The sequence below is a fragment of the Prinia subflava genome, chromosome 2 (assembly GCF_021018805.1).
Source record: "Prinia subflava isolate CZ2003 ecotype Zambia chromosome 2, Cam_Psub_1.2, whole genome shotgun sequence".
Taxonomy (NCBI): Eukaryota; Metazoa; Chordata; class Aves; order Passeriformes; family Cisticolidae; genus Prinia; species Prinia subflava.
In genome coordinates this window covers 2,380,501-2,395,626 of record NC_086248.1, presented here as the reverse complement: position 1 = coordinate 2,395,626, position 15,126 = coordinate 2,380,501, and the positions used below count along the sequence as shown (strand labels likewise).

Here is a 15,126-nt window from a genome sequence, read left to right as displayed (position 1 = left end):
GGTCCACAAAACACATGGGAACACGAGCAAGACCGAGGGTAAAACAGGGAGACAAGCAGCACCTTAAAGACGGGAGGCAACCATAAATACTAGGGATTGTTGTAAAGACTCTTCTTGTGCTGCAGTCTTCCATAAAAAATCCAGTTTGCCACAGTTTTCCATTAAAAAAGTCCAATTTGGGCTGTTTTAGAACCACGCCAGAGCTCCACAGACACCAGATTCCAACTGATTTTAGAGGATTTATCATGTCATTGACAACTGCTTGGGCTGAGGGGATCTGAGGTCTGGCTTGCTGATAAAGACTCCAGGAAAGATTATATGGGATTAAATGGGAATAAGTGACAAAATGGAACGAAAGAAAAAGATGCAAGGTGCAAACACAGCTGGATAATAGAATTACATAAAGCGCAGCAGGAATGCTGAAGATGTGAAATATTCTTCACATAAGACGAAACATTTGGCCTTAGCATCCTGAGATTCCAAGGATTACAGGAAATGGAATACAAACCACATTTCAATGAAAAGAAATAAAAGAAGCATGGATCTGTTCATCTGCCACAAAGAGAGCTCTTCAGAGTTCTCTAAATTACATCCAGCACTAAATTCCCCTCAGCCGGGCAGGACCTGTCTCTGGAGAAAGGTCAGAGCTCAGGATCATCCGTGTGCCCACACACCACACACGAGCACAGGGGGCACAACCTTCATCCCTGACAACCTGTCCTCTCCCTGGTGTTGGAACAAGATGATCTTTAGGGTCCCTTCCAACCCAAACCATCCCATGATTTCGTGATTTACCAAGTTCATATTAATTTGTGGATCCCAGCTCCCACTGGCTTGGTCTCCCATGAAAAAAGTGCTCTAAAACAGATTTATCTTTGCAATAGTGTGGTATAATGACATTATGGAATCACAGAACCATTAAGGTTGGAAAAGCCCTTGGAGATCATCCAGTCCAACCATTCCCAGCACTGCCAAAGCCACAATTGACCCATGTCCCCAAGTGCCACATCCACATGGCTTTTAAATCCCTCCAAGGAAGGGGACTCCCAACACTGCCTTGGGCAGCTGAGCCAGGGCTGGACAACACTTTCCATGAAGGAATTGTTGCTAAAATCCTTACTCTGATTCCACTATACAAAGAATGTTTAAAAATGAAGAAGTGGGCTCTGTATTTTAGTCAGCTCCCTTTTAGCTGCAGTTCAGAATCCTGGCTCAGAATCCTGGTGTTTGTACCTGAGGGGACAGAGGAGTGAAGAAGCCCCAGACAATGTGGCAGGATGCTAATTCAGATTTCTTAATGTATTCAGAGCCAGAACAAATCAAAGAAGAACTGCGTTTAAAATAATTAAAAAAACAAAACAAACCCACACAGCTACAGGTGTAGATTGTGAACTGGCATTATCCTCCCTTGTTTAAAAAATGACATGGTAATTCTAATGACAAACCCTGTTATAAATAGACACTTAATTACAATATCTTAGGTCTGGCATCTGCATTTTCACCATCTTAAAGGCAGAAGCCAAGGAGAGTTCGCTGCAAATTGGAGACCTAAACAAGACAAAAGGAAACATGAAGTTCAACCAAACCCAAAATCTGCTGCTCTTCACACCCTCCACTTCACTGCTGGCCTGCAGGCACTTTTCCCAGGAGAAGGAAAGGAATGACCCTGGAATATCCTGGCAGCTGCCACCCCTGGGAGTGATCTACCCTTGGGACACCCTCTCCTAAAACATCCCAACCCTCTGACCAAGAAAGAATGGACATTCTGCACCCGAATTTGGCCACCTTGAGCATTTTTTTCCTCCTCTCCCTCCCAGTCCATGGGTCCAGTGGCTACAGCAGCTACCATAGAAACCAAAGTGCTGCTCTGCAGCACACGGAGCAGCAGGAACGGGAATGTGGGGAGGGGGGTGGATGCAGGAGGAGGAGGAGGAGGAGGGAAAGCAGCAACACACGTTCAGAATGAAATGTTCCCAGCAGAGGGAGTGAGTCATTCCTGAAGTGAAGTGCAAGGCTGCAGGATTTTTTCCCCGCCGCTGTCAATGCACATCCGCAAACACGGACGGACAAATCTCCTTCCTCTGGAGGATGCAGGGGGAGTGGAACGGCAAAGGATGAGGGGCAGGAGGGGTAGTTAATGCCTTCTTTGCCTCAGTCTTTAACAGGCAGACCGGGTGTTCTCCAGAGAGAAAGAGGGAGCAGAATGAATCCTGTGATCCAAGGCTGTCATCAACCTGCTGCACCACCTAAGACAAGCCCACGGGGTGGGATGGGATCCACCCAAAGGTGCTGAGGGAGCTGCCAGAGGCACTCCCTGAGCCACATCCCATCATTTCTCAGCATCCTGGCAAACCAGGGAGGTTCCAATCCACTGGAAGATGGCAAGTGTGACACCCATCACCGTTTGTGGATGGGGAATCCATCACACGTGACAACAGGAAATGGCCTCAGGTTGCACCATGGGGGTTTAGATCGGATATTGGGAATAATTTATTTCCCAAAAGGTTGTCCAGCCCTGGAACAGCTGCCCAGGGCAGTGGTGGAGTCCCCATCCCTGGGGGGATTTAGAATCCATGTGGATGTGGCACCTGGGGACGGGGGTCCATGATGGTCCTGGCAGTGCTGGGATGGTTGGACTGGATGATGTCCGAGGGCTTTTCCAACCTAAACCATCCCATGATTCCATGATCCTAAACAACTCTGCCTTTGCCTCTTGCACAGGTGCTTGACTCTGTGCTCTGCTCTCTAGTGAACACTGTGATTTCCTCATGATGTAAATTAATGCCTGACCTAACCCAAGTATCTGAGAAAGAATTATGCTGCCATTTCCAAAATGCCCTTTAGAGCTTTTTTGCTTTCCTCATTTTCCAGGACAGTGCAGAAATACAACTTTGTTTGAAGTCAACATATATCAAAACCTCACTCACTTTATGAGACCAGCAAGCCATAATACATTATGATATACTATACGTTTGTAGATTGTTTGCTAATTCAAAATAAATCAAAAAAACCAACCAGTCTGCAGATGCGTTTGATTTCCTTTGATCTCAACTGTTCAAAATTAATCTCTTTGCCTCAAGGGCCTGGAGGGACAGGACAAGGGGGAATGGTTTCCCACTGCCAGAGGGCAGGGATAGATGGGATATTGGGAAAGAAATTTTTCCCTGTGAAGGTGGTGAGGCCCTGGCACAGGGTGCCCAGAAAAGCTGTGGCTGCCTCTGGATCCCTGGAAGTGCCCAAGGCCAGGCTGGATGGGGATTGGAGCAACCTGGGACAGAGGGAGGTGTCCCTGCTCATGATCCTTAAGGTCCCTTCTAACCCAAACCATTCTAGATTCCATGATAAATCCCAAATAAATGGAATGGAACATTCGCCAAGCCCACCTTCAGCTGGACTGTGGGATGAATTCACAATTCGACACAGCTGCAACAGCAGAAAATGATAAAAACCTGATATCAACTTCCCCAAACTGTAAATATTTCACTGACAGCCCAACATCTACGAGTGCCCTTCCCAAAATTCACATGTTCATGTGGGTAATGCCCATCTCCTGCCCTCCACAAAATACACAAAGCACAGAATCCTCTTTTGTCATCATTTATAAACCCCGGCAGGATAATTCTGCTGTATCTGATCCATGAAATGATGCTCTAGGAATCACACAAATATGGAGAAATAACTGAAATTACGGAAAACCCGATGGTTTGTGTGGCACAAAGAGAAGGGGAAAGCTCCTCATTCCCTGCCCTTGCAGAAGAGCTCGAGCCCACTAGAGGGCAATGAAAGAAATCAGGATTTCTCCAGCCCAGGAAAACCCCCTAGCTTCTAACTGAAGGTTTTTCCTGTGATAATATATCACGGGATAATGGGGAAATAAATTTCCTAAGATTTTTTGGCACATAAAATAGCAGCCACATACATACAACGGCAAGAATAGCTGGATGAAAAATCACCACCCAGGATATAATTAGCTGATTGAGATAAAAATAAAAAATATTACAGAAAATAAAATGATGATGATGTTTAAAAGTGCACATTTGTGGATGTGTGTGTGGAGAGGGAGGAGGGGTGCTATAATCCCTCACTGCAATTTTTCAACTCCTCTTTTTTTTTCCAGAATTTTTCTTTGGGTGTTTTAATCTCCACAAAACTTCATGGTTTGGGCTCAAAGTTGTCATTGATGGAGAAAACGGATTTTTCTAAATTTCTTGGACAGCCACTCCATCATTTGTGATAAATGCAACTGTATTTATTAAATATTTAATGAATAAATATATAAATTTAATTATTGTGTTTTCCATATTAAAAAAAAACCCCTAGATTATCTACAAATATGTAGAACATATTTTAAGGAGTGCAAAAACCTTTAAGTTTGGGTGTCCTTCAGCAAGAAGCACTGTCCAATAAAGCCAAATTTGCCTAATTTTTTAGCTTTTTTAGGGAAAATGTGGGTTTCACATAATCAGAAGATGATTAATTCTGAAAATTTTAGAAGAGGAAATGACCACCAATTCTCTGAGCCCTTCAAAAGGGAAAATAAGACAACACAAACAACACTGGGCCAGTTTTTGCATGGGTAAAAAGAAAACAAAACAAAATAAACAAGTAAACAAAAAAGTAAACTAAAGACCAAACAAAACCACCCTCCCCCCAAAAAAGAAATGACATTCAAATGATAGGGACTATAATTAGTGCCAATCAATGTTTTTGTAGAAAACAGGTCAAATAAAAACTCAACATCTGTCTTTGATGCTATTACAAGTTCAGCTGACACAGGAAAATTTGCAGATCCAATGCAGTGAACGTTCAGTGTTTGATTAATATCATAAAATTATTTTAATTTAAAAAAAGAAGTGCAAAAATGATATTGATATAGGGAATGATAACTGGATTAAGATGGACTTTCACCAGGACTGTTGTGAATTGCAGTGATCAAGGCTTGGAAATAATTTTAAAATTAGTGCTGGTACAGCTGGAAGATCACAGGAAGGTCAGAGTTACTGCCCTGGACCACTGAGATCATTGGAATGGAGTTAAATCTCAAATCTCCTCCATGGTTTCCCTGAAAAAATCCAAAATTCCATCTTCACCCATTGTCTGGATGCAGCTCTTCCTCCTGCCCTTCCTACCTCCTCACAAAGGGTCTTGATGTGTAAAAGAGTTTTTTCTTCTGTGGACACCTTAAATGCAACTCCTTTAAAACTTGAAAAAGGCCCGGTTTAACCGAGCCAACTAAAAATAACCAAAGCACAGGAGAAAGGAGCAGCCACAATGGAAATGCATTAACCCCAAAAATCCACGGGAGGCTGCTGGCTCGGGGAAAGGTCAGGATTAAATACTGGGTTTAACACTGGGGCTTGAAGCTGGGATTCACTGAAAGGGATTCCTCAGTCTCTGATGACTTTTCCTGCACATAACTCCATGGCCCTGCCCTGGAAGGTATCTCAGGATGCTCCAATCAGCAGGAGGAGGGAATATATTTTGGCAATTTTATGCTGGGGAGGTGGATTCTCTTTCAGACCCAGATCCATTTATTAGTGACACCTAATAAATAAAATAAACACAAGTTCGTATTTGTCTGTTAGGATTAAAAAAAAAGGAAGGTTTTAGAAACACACGTCCAAGGGAAAAAAAGGGGGAAATCTGAGGACTGGGGAAAATGTGGAACTAGGAAGAAAAGGATGAGGGACAACAACAAATGACAGAAGATTCTTCCCTGTGAGGGTGGGGATGCCCTGGCAGAGGTTTCCCAGAGCAGCTGTGGCTGCCCCTGGATTCCTGCAAGTGTCCAAGGCCAGGCTGGACAGGGCTTGGAGCAACCTGGGATAGTGCAAGGTGTCCCTGCCCAGGGCAGGGGGTGGGATGAGATGGTCTTGAAGGTTCTTTCCAACCCAAACCAATCTGGAATTCTGTGATTCCATGATAAAACTAAAGAAAAGACCAGTCTACAAGAGATCTGTGGAAATCAATAAAGGAGAAAAAAAGACTCAATGAAAAAAAGATCACAAGATCAAACCAGACATGACAAAGCATCCTCTGTTTTTTTCCTTCCAGGAAGTATTGACTTGTTTTCCCCAAAGCTGAGAGCTCTCTCTGATGTAGTGGCACACTTCATACAGAAAATAATACACACAGTCCTGTGACACTTCTTTGGGCAACAAAAACACTGAGAGGAACCAAAGTCCTGGGCCAGATTTTTATCTCAATTGCATTACTGGAAATCCAGAGTAATTCCACGGATTCTAAAGTAGTTGCTCTGGATTTGCAGCTTATGGAAGATCTGCACTGAGTGCTGTGAGGGAATTTTGAGAGTTATTTTAGCAAATGGTAACATCAGCTGGAAGACAACTTTAGCAGGGCTGAATTGTCAAAACAATTGGTTATCAACCACCTGGTTATCAAACCACGGGGACCTGAGTGTTTAAGTGGACCCTCCTATGCCCATATTCAGAGGTCTGAGCAGGATATTTTATAAATGTTGAGTATCTGTCATTTCCACATGAGAGCTTTGTGGAACTCAGAACTTCCTGAAGTGTCATCATGCCCAGATACATTTTTTGCTTTGTAATTCAGAGTTGGGTAAACAGTGGGAAAGTGTTCCAGGAGTATTCATTTGAATCCTGGCTCGGGCACACTTCTGTCCCTGAGAAAACAAGGTCTGAGGAGTGTTCTTGGATCTCACAGCTCAGCACTAGGGATAAACAAACTGTTTGGAGAGCAGAACTAATGCTCCCATGCTCATTAGAAATGTTCATGTCACATTACAAAAGGCTTTTTCCTGATTTTTTAAATTTGAAACCTCAAACCAAGGCCAATCTCTCTCCCACTTTCAGTCCACGCAGAGATTCCCACTTCAAATCTTATCCTTCACCTGGACATGGATGGATCCAAAGAGCAGAGCAGAATTAAGACACAACATCTGGAGATGATTCCTCAGGTTTATTTCTTGGAAAGTTTTCCTTAGGTCAGTTTTAGGGGTTGTGTTTAACCCAAAGAGAACAAGAGCAGCACCAGCTAACGACCACCATGTTCCTTTTACCTTGAGCTTTTTCTATTTTCTCCTGTCCTCCCATAACTAATCTCTCAGTTAAACTAAACTCCATGACAGCTTCCTGAAGAGAAGGAATTCCATATTTTAAATGTTCCCTGTAAATCCTGTGTTCACTTCAACCACCATTATTAAGGTCATGATCACATTTATGCACCTGACATTTAACGTGCTTGTGACACTTTCCCAACGCTGTAAAAGATGCACAATAAAGATCAAGAAATTCAAAAATCTGGGGTAGAAGCTCTTCAGAAGGATCCCAGATACCGCTGAACTAGGTGAGAAAACACTTCCAGGCTGATGGGGAGGGATTCAATCTCTGTGCTGGCATCAGTGCACATTGCACTGCTTCTCCTGGGCACTGGGATGACCCAGGACCCACAGGAGAGCTGTGCCCAACTTGAGGCCAGGTCACACAGGGCAGGACCCTTCAAACAACAGCTCAGCCCTTGAAATCTTCATTTTATGGAGCAGCATGGGGATCTGTCCTGGAGATTTCATCTGCCTAAGGACATGAGGATGGGATGTCTACACAAATCCAGCGTGTTTTTACATTAATGGCAGGCTGAACAGGGCAAGCCACACAAAGCAGGAAATGTTTTATTTACAACCCACTCTTGGAGTCAAATCCATTTGATATTTACATTAGTTTATTACAGGGCAATTTCTAGCATTAGTTTAAATGTCCAATATAAACTTCACATTCCCAGTGCAATAAAGCAAAGGGCTCCTTTGGTGACCCCCACGACTTCGCAGATGAAAAAAATGATTGCAAAATACAAAGTCTGGTTTCATCCTGCTGTTCCTGGTTCTAAATCCAAATACGGGATCTGCTGTATTTGCAACAGTCAGAGGGCCAAGTGAAATGCCTGGCCTTTATCAAGTGAAGACAATAAATGCAGAATTGAAAGCTACAAAAAAAAATTCTTGCATTTCTCAGCATTAAAAAAAAACAAAAACAAACCACCATGTGCTGCATTCTTGGGGAGCAAGAATAGTACCAGGATGCACTTGGCATGGGATGGTGGCACTTCTCTGCCTCAGGGAATGCCCATCCCCAGGAGTGTCCAAGGCCAGGTTGGACAGGGCTTGGAGTAACCTGGGATAGTGGGAGATGTCCCTGCCCATGGCAGGGGGTGGGATGAAATGGGCTTTAAGGAATCCACCACCTCCCTGGGAAGCCCCTCCCAACATCTAATAACCTTTTTCATTAAGAAATTCTTCCCGATGTCCAAATTAAACCTCCCCGGCACAGCTTGAGGCTGTTTCCTCTCCTCCTGTCCCTGTTCCGTGGGAGCACAGCCCAATCCCCCCTGGCTGTCCCCTCCTGTCAGGAGTTGTGCAGAGCCACAAGGTCCCCCCTGAGCCTCCTTTTCTCCAGGCTGAGCCCCTTTCCAGCTCCCTCAGCCTCTCCTGGTGCTCCAGCCCCTTCCCCAGCTCCATTCCCTACCCTGGACACGCTCCAGCCCCTCAATGTCCCTCTTGTCCCCAAAGTGTCCCCAGCACTGGAGGTGCCCCAGCAGAGCCAGCACAGGGGACAGGCCCTGCCCTGGCCCTGCTGCCACCCCAGAGCTGGCACAGCCCGGGTGCCACCAGACTCTTGCCCACCTGGGCACACCTGGCTCGTGTCCAGCTGCTGTCACCAGCACCCCCAGGGCCTTTCCCAGCCCCTCTGCCCAGCCTGGAGCTGCAGGGGGCTGCTGTCACTGAGTGCAGCATCACTCCCCAGCACTGCCTGTGCCCAGCCACCACCAGTTCCAAACCCAGCCCAGAGCCATGGGCTGCTGGATTTTCCAGGAATGAGCCATGGGAGATGCTGTCAAAGGCTTTGCTGAAGTCCAGGTAGACACACGCACAAGTTCATCCTAAGTTCATGCCATTAACGCCTTTATCTTGCTGCCACTGTCATCAAGAAATGGATTAGGATTAGTTTTGAGAGATTTTCCCACTGTGAGATGCCCGGATTTTATTGGAGTGGCAAAGTCAAATTTTCTGCAGTTACAGTAACATGAAAAGAGTTCACGACTGCTCACACAAAACCTCCTCATCCGTACCCAAATGCAGCTTTCTCCGAGAGGGATGAACATACAAAGGGTATCTCTGCAGCACAGAAAAGTGATTACAAACCAAAGAATGGCTCAGCTTATCAGATCAGCTCTGCTTGTCTCCACAAGAGCCACCACCATCAATCAGGAATCAAGTCATTGCCATTCACAGCAGAGTGAAGCAGAGATAATTTGACACATAAAGCTCTGAATTAGACATAATTTGAAGAGGAGTAAGCAGGTGTTATTTTTTTATTGACTATTGTATTGCTTTAATAAAAACAATCTCATTTTAAAAGAGCTATTTAACTTCTCCCAGCCAAAAATCACATGAAAAACCATCCTGCTCTGAATTCACGCAGCACGTCAGATGAAAACACAGATGAGGGCTGTGAATTCCCGCCGCCAGGCATTCCTTCATGGAATTAACCACTCAGAACTGCACATCCCAGAGCTCTGTAAACAGCCCTTCATCCAGCTCTGACAAACACAATCCCGACAACTTCACCTCTCTGCAGGTTGCTGCTCCAGAGCTCATTGCTTTTGGAAATTCCAGCTTTTCAAGCTCTTTTCCCTCATACCAAATGTAAAGGTCTTGTTTTTGCACCTGAGGTTTATAAATAAATATAAATATATATTATATTATATTATTTATTATATAATAAATATAAATATATATTATAAATAAACCTGCTGGTTTATTCCCACATCATGTCACAGGAAGCTGATGGAAGCTTCCCAGTGTTTGCTAAAGTGCTGTGCTGCAGGGATTGCTGCATCTCCTGCTGCCCAGTGCTAATTCATTGTGTTCCTTATTCCATGGAAAATCTCTGCTCTGGAGCCAGGGGTGTTCACCTGGAGAAGAGAAGGATCCAGGGAGACCTCAGAGCCCCTTCCAGGGCCTAAAAGGGCTCCAGGAGAGCTGGAGAGGAGATTGAGGCAAAGAACGGAGGGACAGGACACAGGGAATGGCTTCCCACTGCCAGAGGGCAGGAATAGATGGGATATTGGGAAGGAATTCCTGGCTGTGAGGGTGGTGAGGCCCTGGCACAGGTTTCCCAGGGAAGCTGTGGCTGTCCCTGGATCCCTGGAAGTGTCCAAGGCCAGGCTGGAGCAACCTGGGACAGTGAAAGGTGTCCCTGCCCATGGCAGGGGGTGGAACAGGATGATCTTTAATGTCCCTTCTAATCCAAACTATTCTGTGATTCCATGAATGGGAGGCATTCAGTCTATTCTTGAAGCCATAAAACCCAGTGCTAGTGCTTGACAAAACAACTGCAAGGTCTGATTCTAAAAAAAAATGAACACAGACTTCCTCCCACCCCGATTTCACTCTCTGGGTTACAATTGCCTTGATAACTCATTTCAAAACCCAACCCAGCCGAGCAACTGTCTTGAAAATTGAGTAACCTCAGGTTCACCTGTATTAAAAAACCTCAGCTTCAGGCAAAACTGCTCATTCACAGCGATTTCACCGAGGCCTGGCCCTCATTTGATGTTTTTCTGATTACACTTCCACTGTGTCACCGTTCAGCAGCAGCACTGTTGTGTCACAGTCTCTGTCACCAGTGGCTGGCTCTGAGTCCTGCACCCAGCTCCCCCAGCAGCTCCAGCCCTGTGGCTCAGGGTGAATCCAGGGCTCTGCTGCCACTTCTCAGCTCTCAGAGCAGCTGCAGGAACCAGCAACAAGTTCCAGGACTTAAAATAGGTGTGACCTTGCAGGATACTCGGGGCACACCGAGGGTGTCGCTCACAGACTGGTAAAATCTGATTATTGTCACTTCAAACTGAATCCAGCATCACTGAGGTTGGAAAAGCACCCTGAGATCATCGAATCCAAGCATCCCCCAGCACTGCCAAGGCCACCACGGATCCACGTCCCCACCTGCCACATCCACACAGCTTTTAAATCCCTGCAGGAATGGGGAATCCACCACTGCCCTGAGAAACCCCTTCCAATGCTTGACCACCCTTTCTGTGAAGAATTTTTCCCTAATATCCAATCTAGACCACAACTGCACAGCCTGAGGCTGTTCCCTTTCCTCCTGTCCCTGTTCCCTGGGAGCAGAGCCCGATCCCACCTGGCTGTCCCCTCCTGTCAGAGAATTCCAGAGAGGGAAAAGTCCCCCCTGAGCCTCCTTTTCTCCAGGCTGAGCCCCTTTCTCAGTTCCCTCAGCTGCTCCTGGTGCTCCAGCCCCTTCCCCAGCTCCATTCCCTTCCCTGGACATCAGAAGCCAGCTGGGAAAAAACCCAAACTCATCTAGCAAACCCATCATTTTCTGGTTGAAGGCCATTTTTAGGGCTCTTTCAGGCTCTCAGCTCAAACCACATCCAAGAGCACATGCACAATTATTCAGTGAACAAAAAAATAAATGACATTTTGATTTTATTTTTCTTCCTTTGCACTGCCAAAAAACACTGGAGTCACACATGCACACTGCAGTTATTGTAACATTTGTTAGTCCTTCCTCCTTTGCTGCAGGCACCACTGCTTATCACGGAAAAATTGTGCCATTCCCACATTTTTATCCATGATTATCTGGCATGTGTCACTGCCAGAAAAGCTTGATATTTGTTTTAAATTGCTGCAATAATAAGGAAAGCGGCTGTATTACATTTACATTAAAATAATGGAATGCACAGCACTTAATATGAAAAGGGATTCCTGAACAAATTGTTTGCTCAGTGTGTTTCCCACACAACTATTCCACTGCTCCTGCAATACCCCAGTAGATAATATTGGAGATATTGTTGTTAATAATACATGGGAAACACACATCCCCAAGGAATTTCAGTGCAGATTTGCTGGGTTTCCTTAGCTGGCAACACCGTCCCTTCCTTCCCCACTTCAGTGCAAAAACAAACTCTACATGTGCTCACTTACAGTTGTGCCTAATTATATAAATGTACTAATTACACACACTTTTCAAAGTAGGTAAATTTTAAATGGTGCCATTAAGGAAATCTATTTGATGATGGAAATTTCTGTAATATCATATTGCAATCTCACACATGGCAATTTTGCTCTCATGTCAGTATTTATTTAATGACAAATAACAGCAGAGGATAATAGAGTTGGGAAAGCAAATTAAAGCTGCAAGATTTGCAGGGTGATGTTGGTCAGCAGATGCTAAAAGAAAGGAATAAAAGGAATTTGGAAAAGCAGCAGATCTAAGGTGAATAATGAGTAAAAGGAAGTTTTGAATGATAAATATCTTCCAAAACCACCAAATAAACACCTGCAAGACTGACTTATCTCCACCAGAAAAAAAAAATATAAGTCCTTGAGCACTTCATTTACATTCACAGTTATCAGATGTGGAAATCACTTACCTGCAGTTCTGAGAGCCTCTTTGCATCAAAATAATTCCAACTGCAAGTAGGAACCAGCCCTAGGAGCTCACCCAGTCCTACCCACCCTGGTAAAAAACAAACTGCAGCCTTTTGGGACCTTCTGGCTGATGTAAAAAGAGTTTTTTACTTTTAACATCAAATATACACCAAACTTCCCTGGTTCTTTAATATAACACCAGTGAGGTGATCATCTAATTAAATATAATGAACACTGATTTTCTTGTAGTACTACTTAAGTTTACTGCCCTGATGTCCCAGATGAGTGTGGGGGGGTTTTTTCATATAAATTATATTAATTTAATATTTTTCTGCTGCAGAATCTGTATTTTGCATTGACAAGAGCACTGGGCAGCACCACTGTGCACCAACACTGCAGGATACTAATCCTTCTGCCTTTACTTAAATAATAACGTGGCAGGGAAGAGACAGAATGCATCTTCCCCAGAAAACAGGGAAAAATTCTGTGTGAGAAAGGGAATTGGTCGATGATCTCTCACACAAATCCTTGTGTCACAACAAATACTCTCAGTTAGTCACAGGCTGTCACTTCTCATCCAAGACATTTATGGGAAGGCTTGATAGGAGTATCTCATAACCATCAGGTGGGTGATCCTGAGTTATCCAGCTCCATTATGGATCAGGAACTCTTGGATCTGGGATTTGGGGCACACCCTGCAGGGTTTGGGGTCCAGAGAAGCTTGAATAGCTCCAAGATCACAGATTTCTGTTCTGGTGAACCCACATTAAATAAATCTGCAGCAGAGACTCAAAATATCTCTGCAGAAGCAACTATTTTTCTTTCTGCATGGTTATAAAATGACTCACACAAATAAAAAATCCTAAAAGTTGGAATTTAAAGCAACTATGATGCAAGCTGGGCATCGGACTGAGGAGCTGCAACAGCAGCACGGAGAGTGCACAGCACAAGGGGTGATTTTGTGCTAATTGGTGCCATCTTTGACCTTGTGCTCGCAGGTGAAGCAATTCCAGCCCCTGCCCGGCGTTACCTTCTGATATTCCTCCTTGGATCTCAGGGCAGCTTCCATCTGCTCCTGGGAAAAGGTGTAGATGGCCGAGCGGTACTGAGTGCCCACGTCGTTCCCCTGCCGCATCCCTGGGGGGACAGAGCACAGGGGCATCAGCTTCCCTCCCTCCCTGGTGATGGGAGAAGCTCAAAACACTCACATCTCACAGAATCCCGGGATGGGCTGGGCTGGGAGAGACCTTGGAGCTCATCTCATTCCAACCCCCCGCCGTGGGACACCTCCCACGAAATTCAGGATGTTGCTGGATTAGCACAGTTCCTTCCATGCACACTCAGTTGGTGGTTTTGGGAAGCTCAAGTCTTTGGTTAAAGAGTCCTGAAGGGATTCAATGTTGATATCTCCTTTAAAATGTCACAAAAATGGAATATGAGCATTTTACAGTTTTGTTCCATCATGCAACAGTCGGATAGAGATGTCAAACTTTAAATAATTAATCTGCAGTCACTGTAAACAAGGCACTCTTTAAAAAACTGATTTTGAACCATGCTAATGGTTACCAAAAAAGATTGATTTTACCAAGTGATTATGATCTTTCTTGTGCTGTAGGAACACAACTTAATGGGAGAAAGGTACAAAATACTTTTGGAGAAAAATAGTTATTTTTGGGACAGGTTGCCCAGAGAGCTTGTGGTCTCCCCATCCCTGGAGATGTTCAAGGCCAGGTTGGATGGGCAATTTTGGCACCAGGATTTTGTGATATTTCTGTTGATATGTGTAACCCCATTCAAAAGACTCGATGTACGAAGTTGTTCCTGTACAAATCTGCAAAATACAGGATGGATTCTCCCTCCAAAGCTACAAAACACTGGGCCAAAGCAGAGGGGTGACAACTGTGCCCTCAGGTGACCTGCCCAGATCTGGTTTGGCACTGCAATCCAGGGAGGCCACTGCTGCTTCCCATTCCCATTCCCATTCCCATTCCCATTCCCATTCCCATTCCCATTCCCATTCCCATTCCCATTCCCATTCCCATTCCCATTCCCCATTCCCCATTCCCCATTCCCATTCCCATTCCCATTCCCATTCCCCATTCCCCATTCCCCATTCCCCATTCCCATTCCCCATTCCCATTCCCATTCCCATTCCCCATTTCCCATTCCCATTTCCCATTCCCATTCCCATTCCCATTCCCATTCCCATTCCCATTCCCATTCCCATTCCCCATTCCCCATTCCCATTCCCATTCCCATTCCCATTCCCATTCCCCATTTCCCATTTCCCATTCCCATTCCCATTCCCATTCCCATCCCCATTCCCCATTCCCCACTCCCATTCCCATTCCCATTCCCATTCCCCATTCCCCATTCCCATTCCCATTCCCATTCCCATTCCCATTCCCATTCCCATTCCCCATTCCCATTCCCATTCCCATTGCCCATTCCCCATTCCCACTCCCCATTCCCATTCCCATTCCCATCCTCTCCAGCCAGCTTTGCTGTGGATCATTCCCTGAAGTCAAACGACATCCTCAGAGCAGTTTTTGCATCAAGAATGATCTGGACAATGCAGCTGCATTTGCAGCTTTGTTATCACTGCCTTTCCCCCTTTGTTCCAAATTTTGCCTTCAAGAACACAACTTTACGCTTTGCTGGAATGAAATGTGTTAATTTTGACTTTGTCTGGTGGTGTGGAT

The 15,126-nt window shown here is 45.0% G+C and overlaps 1 protein-coding gene across 2 annotated transcripts in view; it reads right to left on the bottom strand.

Annotated features, from left to right (window-relative positions):
• The window catches only part of MSRA (methionine sulfoxide reductase A), a 239,589-nt gene that overhangs the window by 70,289 nt on the left and 154,174 nt on the right, over positions 1–15,126 (bottom strand). The window contains exon 5 of one of the 2 annotated variants that reach the window (XM_063423140.1): positions 13,455–13,561. The exons of the other annotated variant lie outside the window; for it this stretch is intronic. Coding sequence (XP_063279210.1) covers positions 13,455–13,561 — 107 coding nt within the window. The remainder of the gene's footprint in view (positions 1–13,454; positions 13,562–15,126) is intronic. 2 annotated transcript variants of the gene reach the window in all.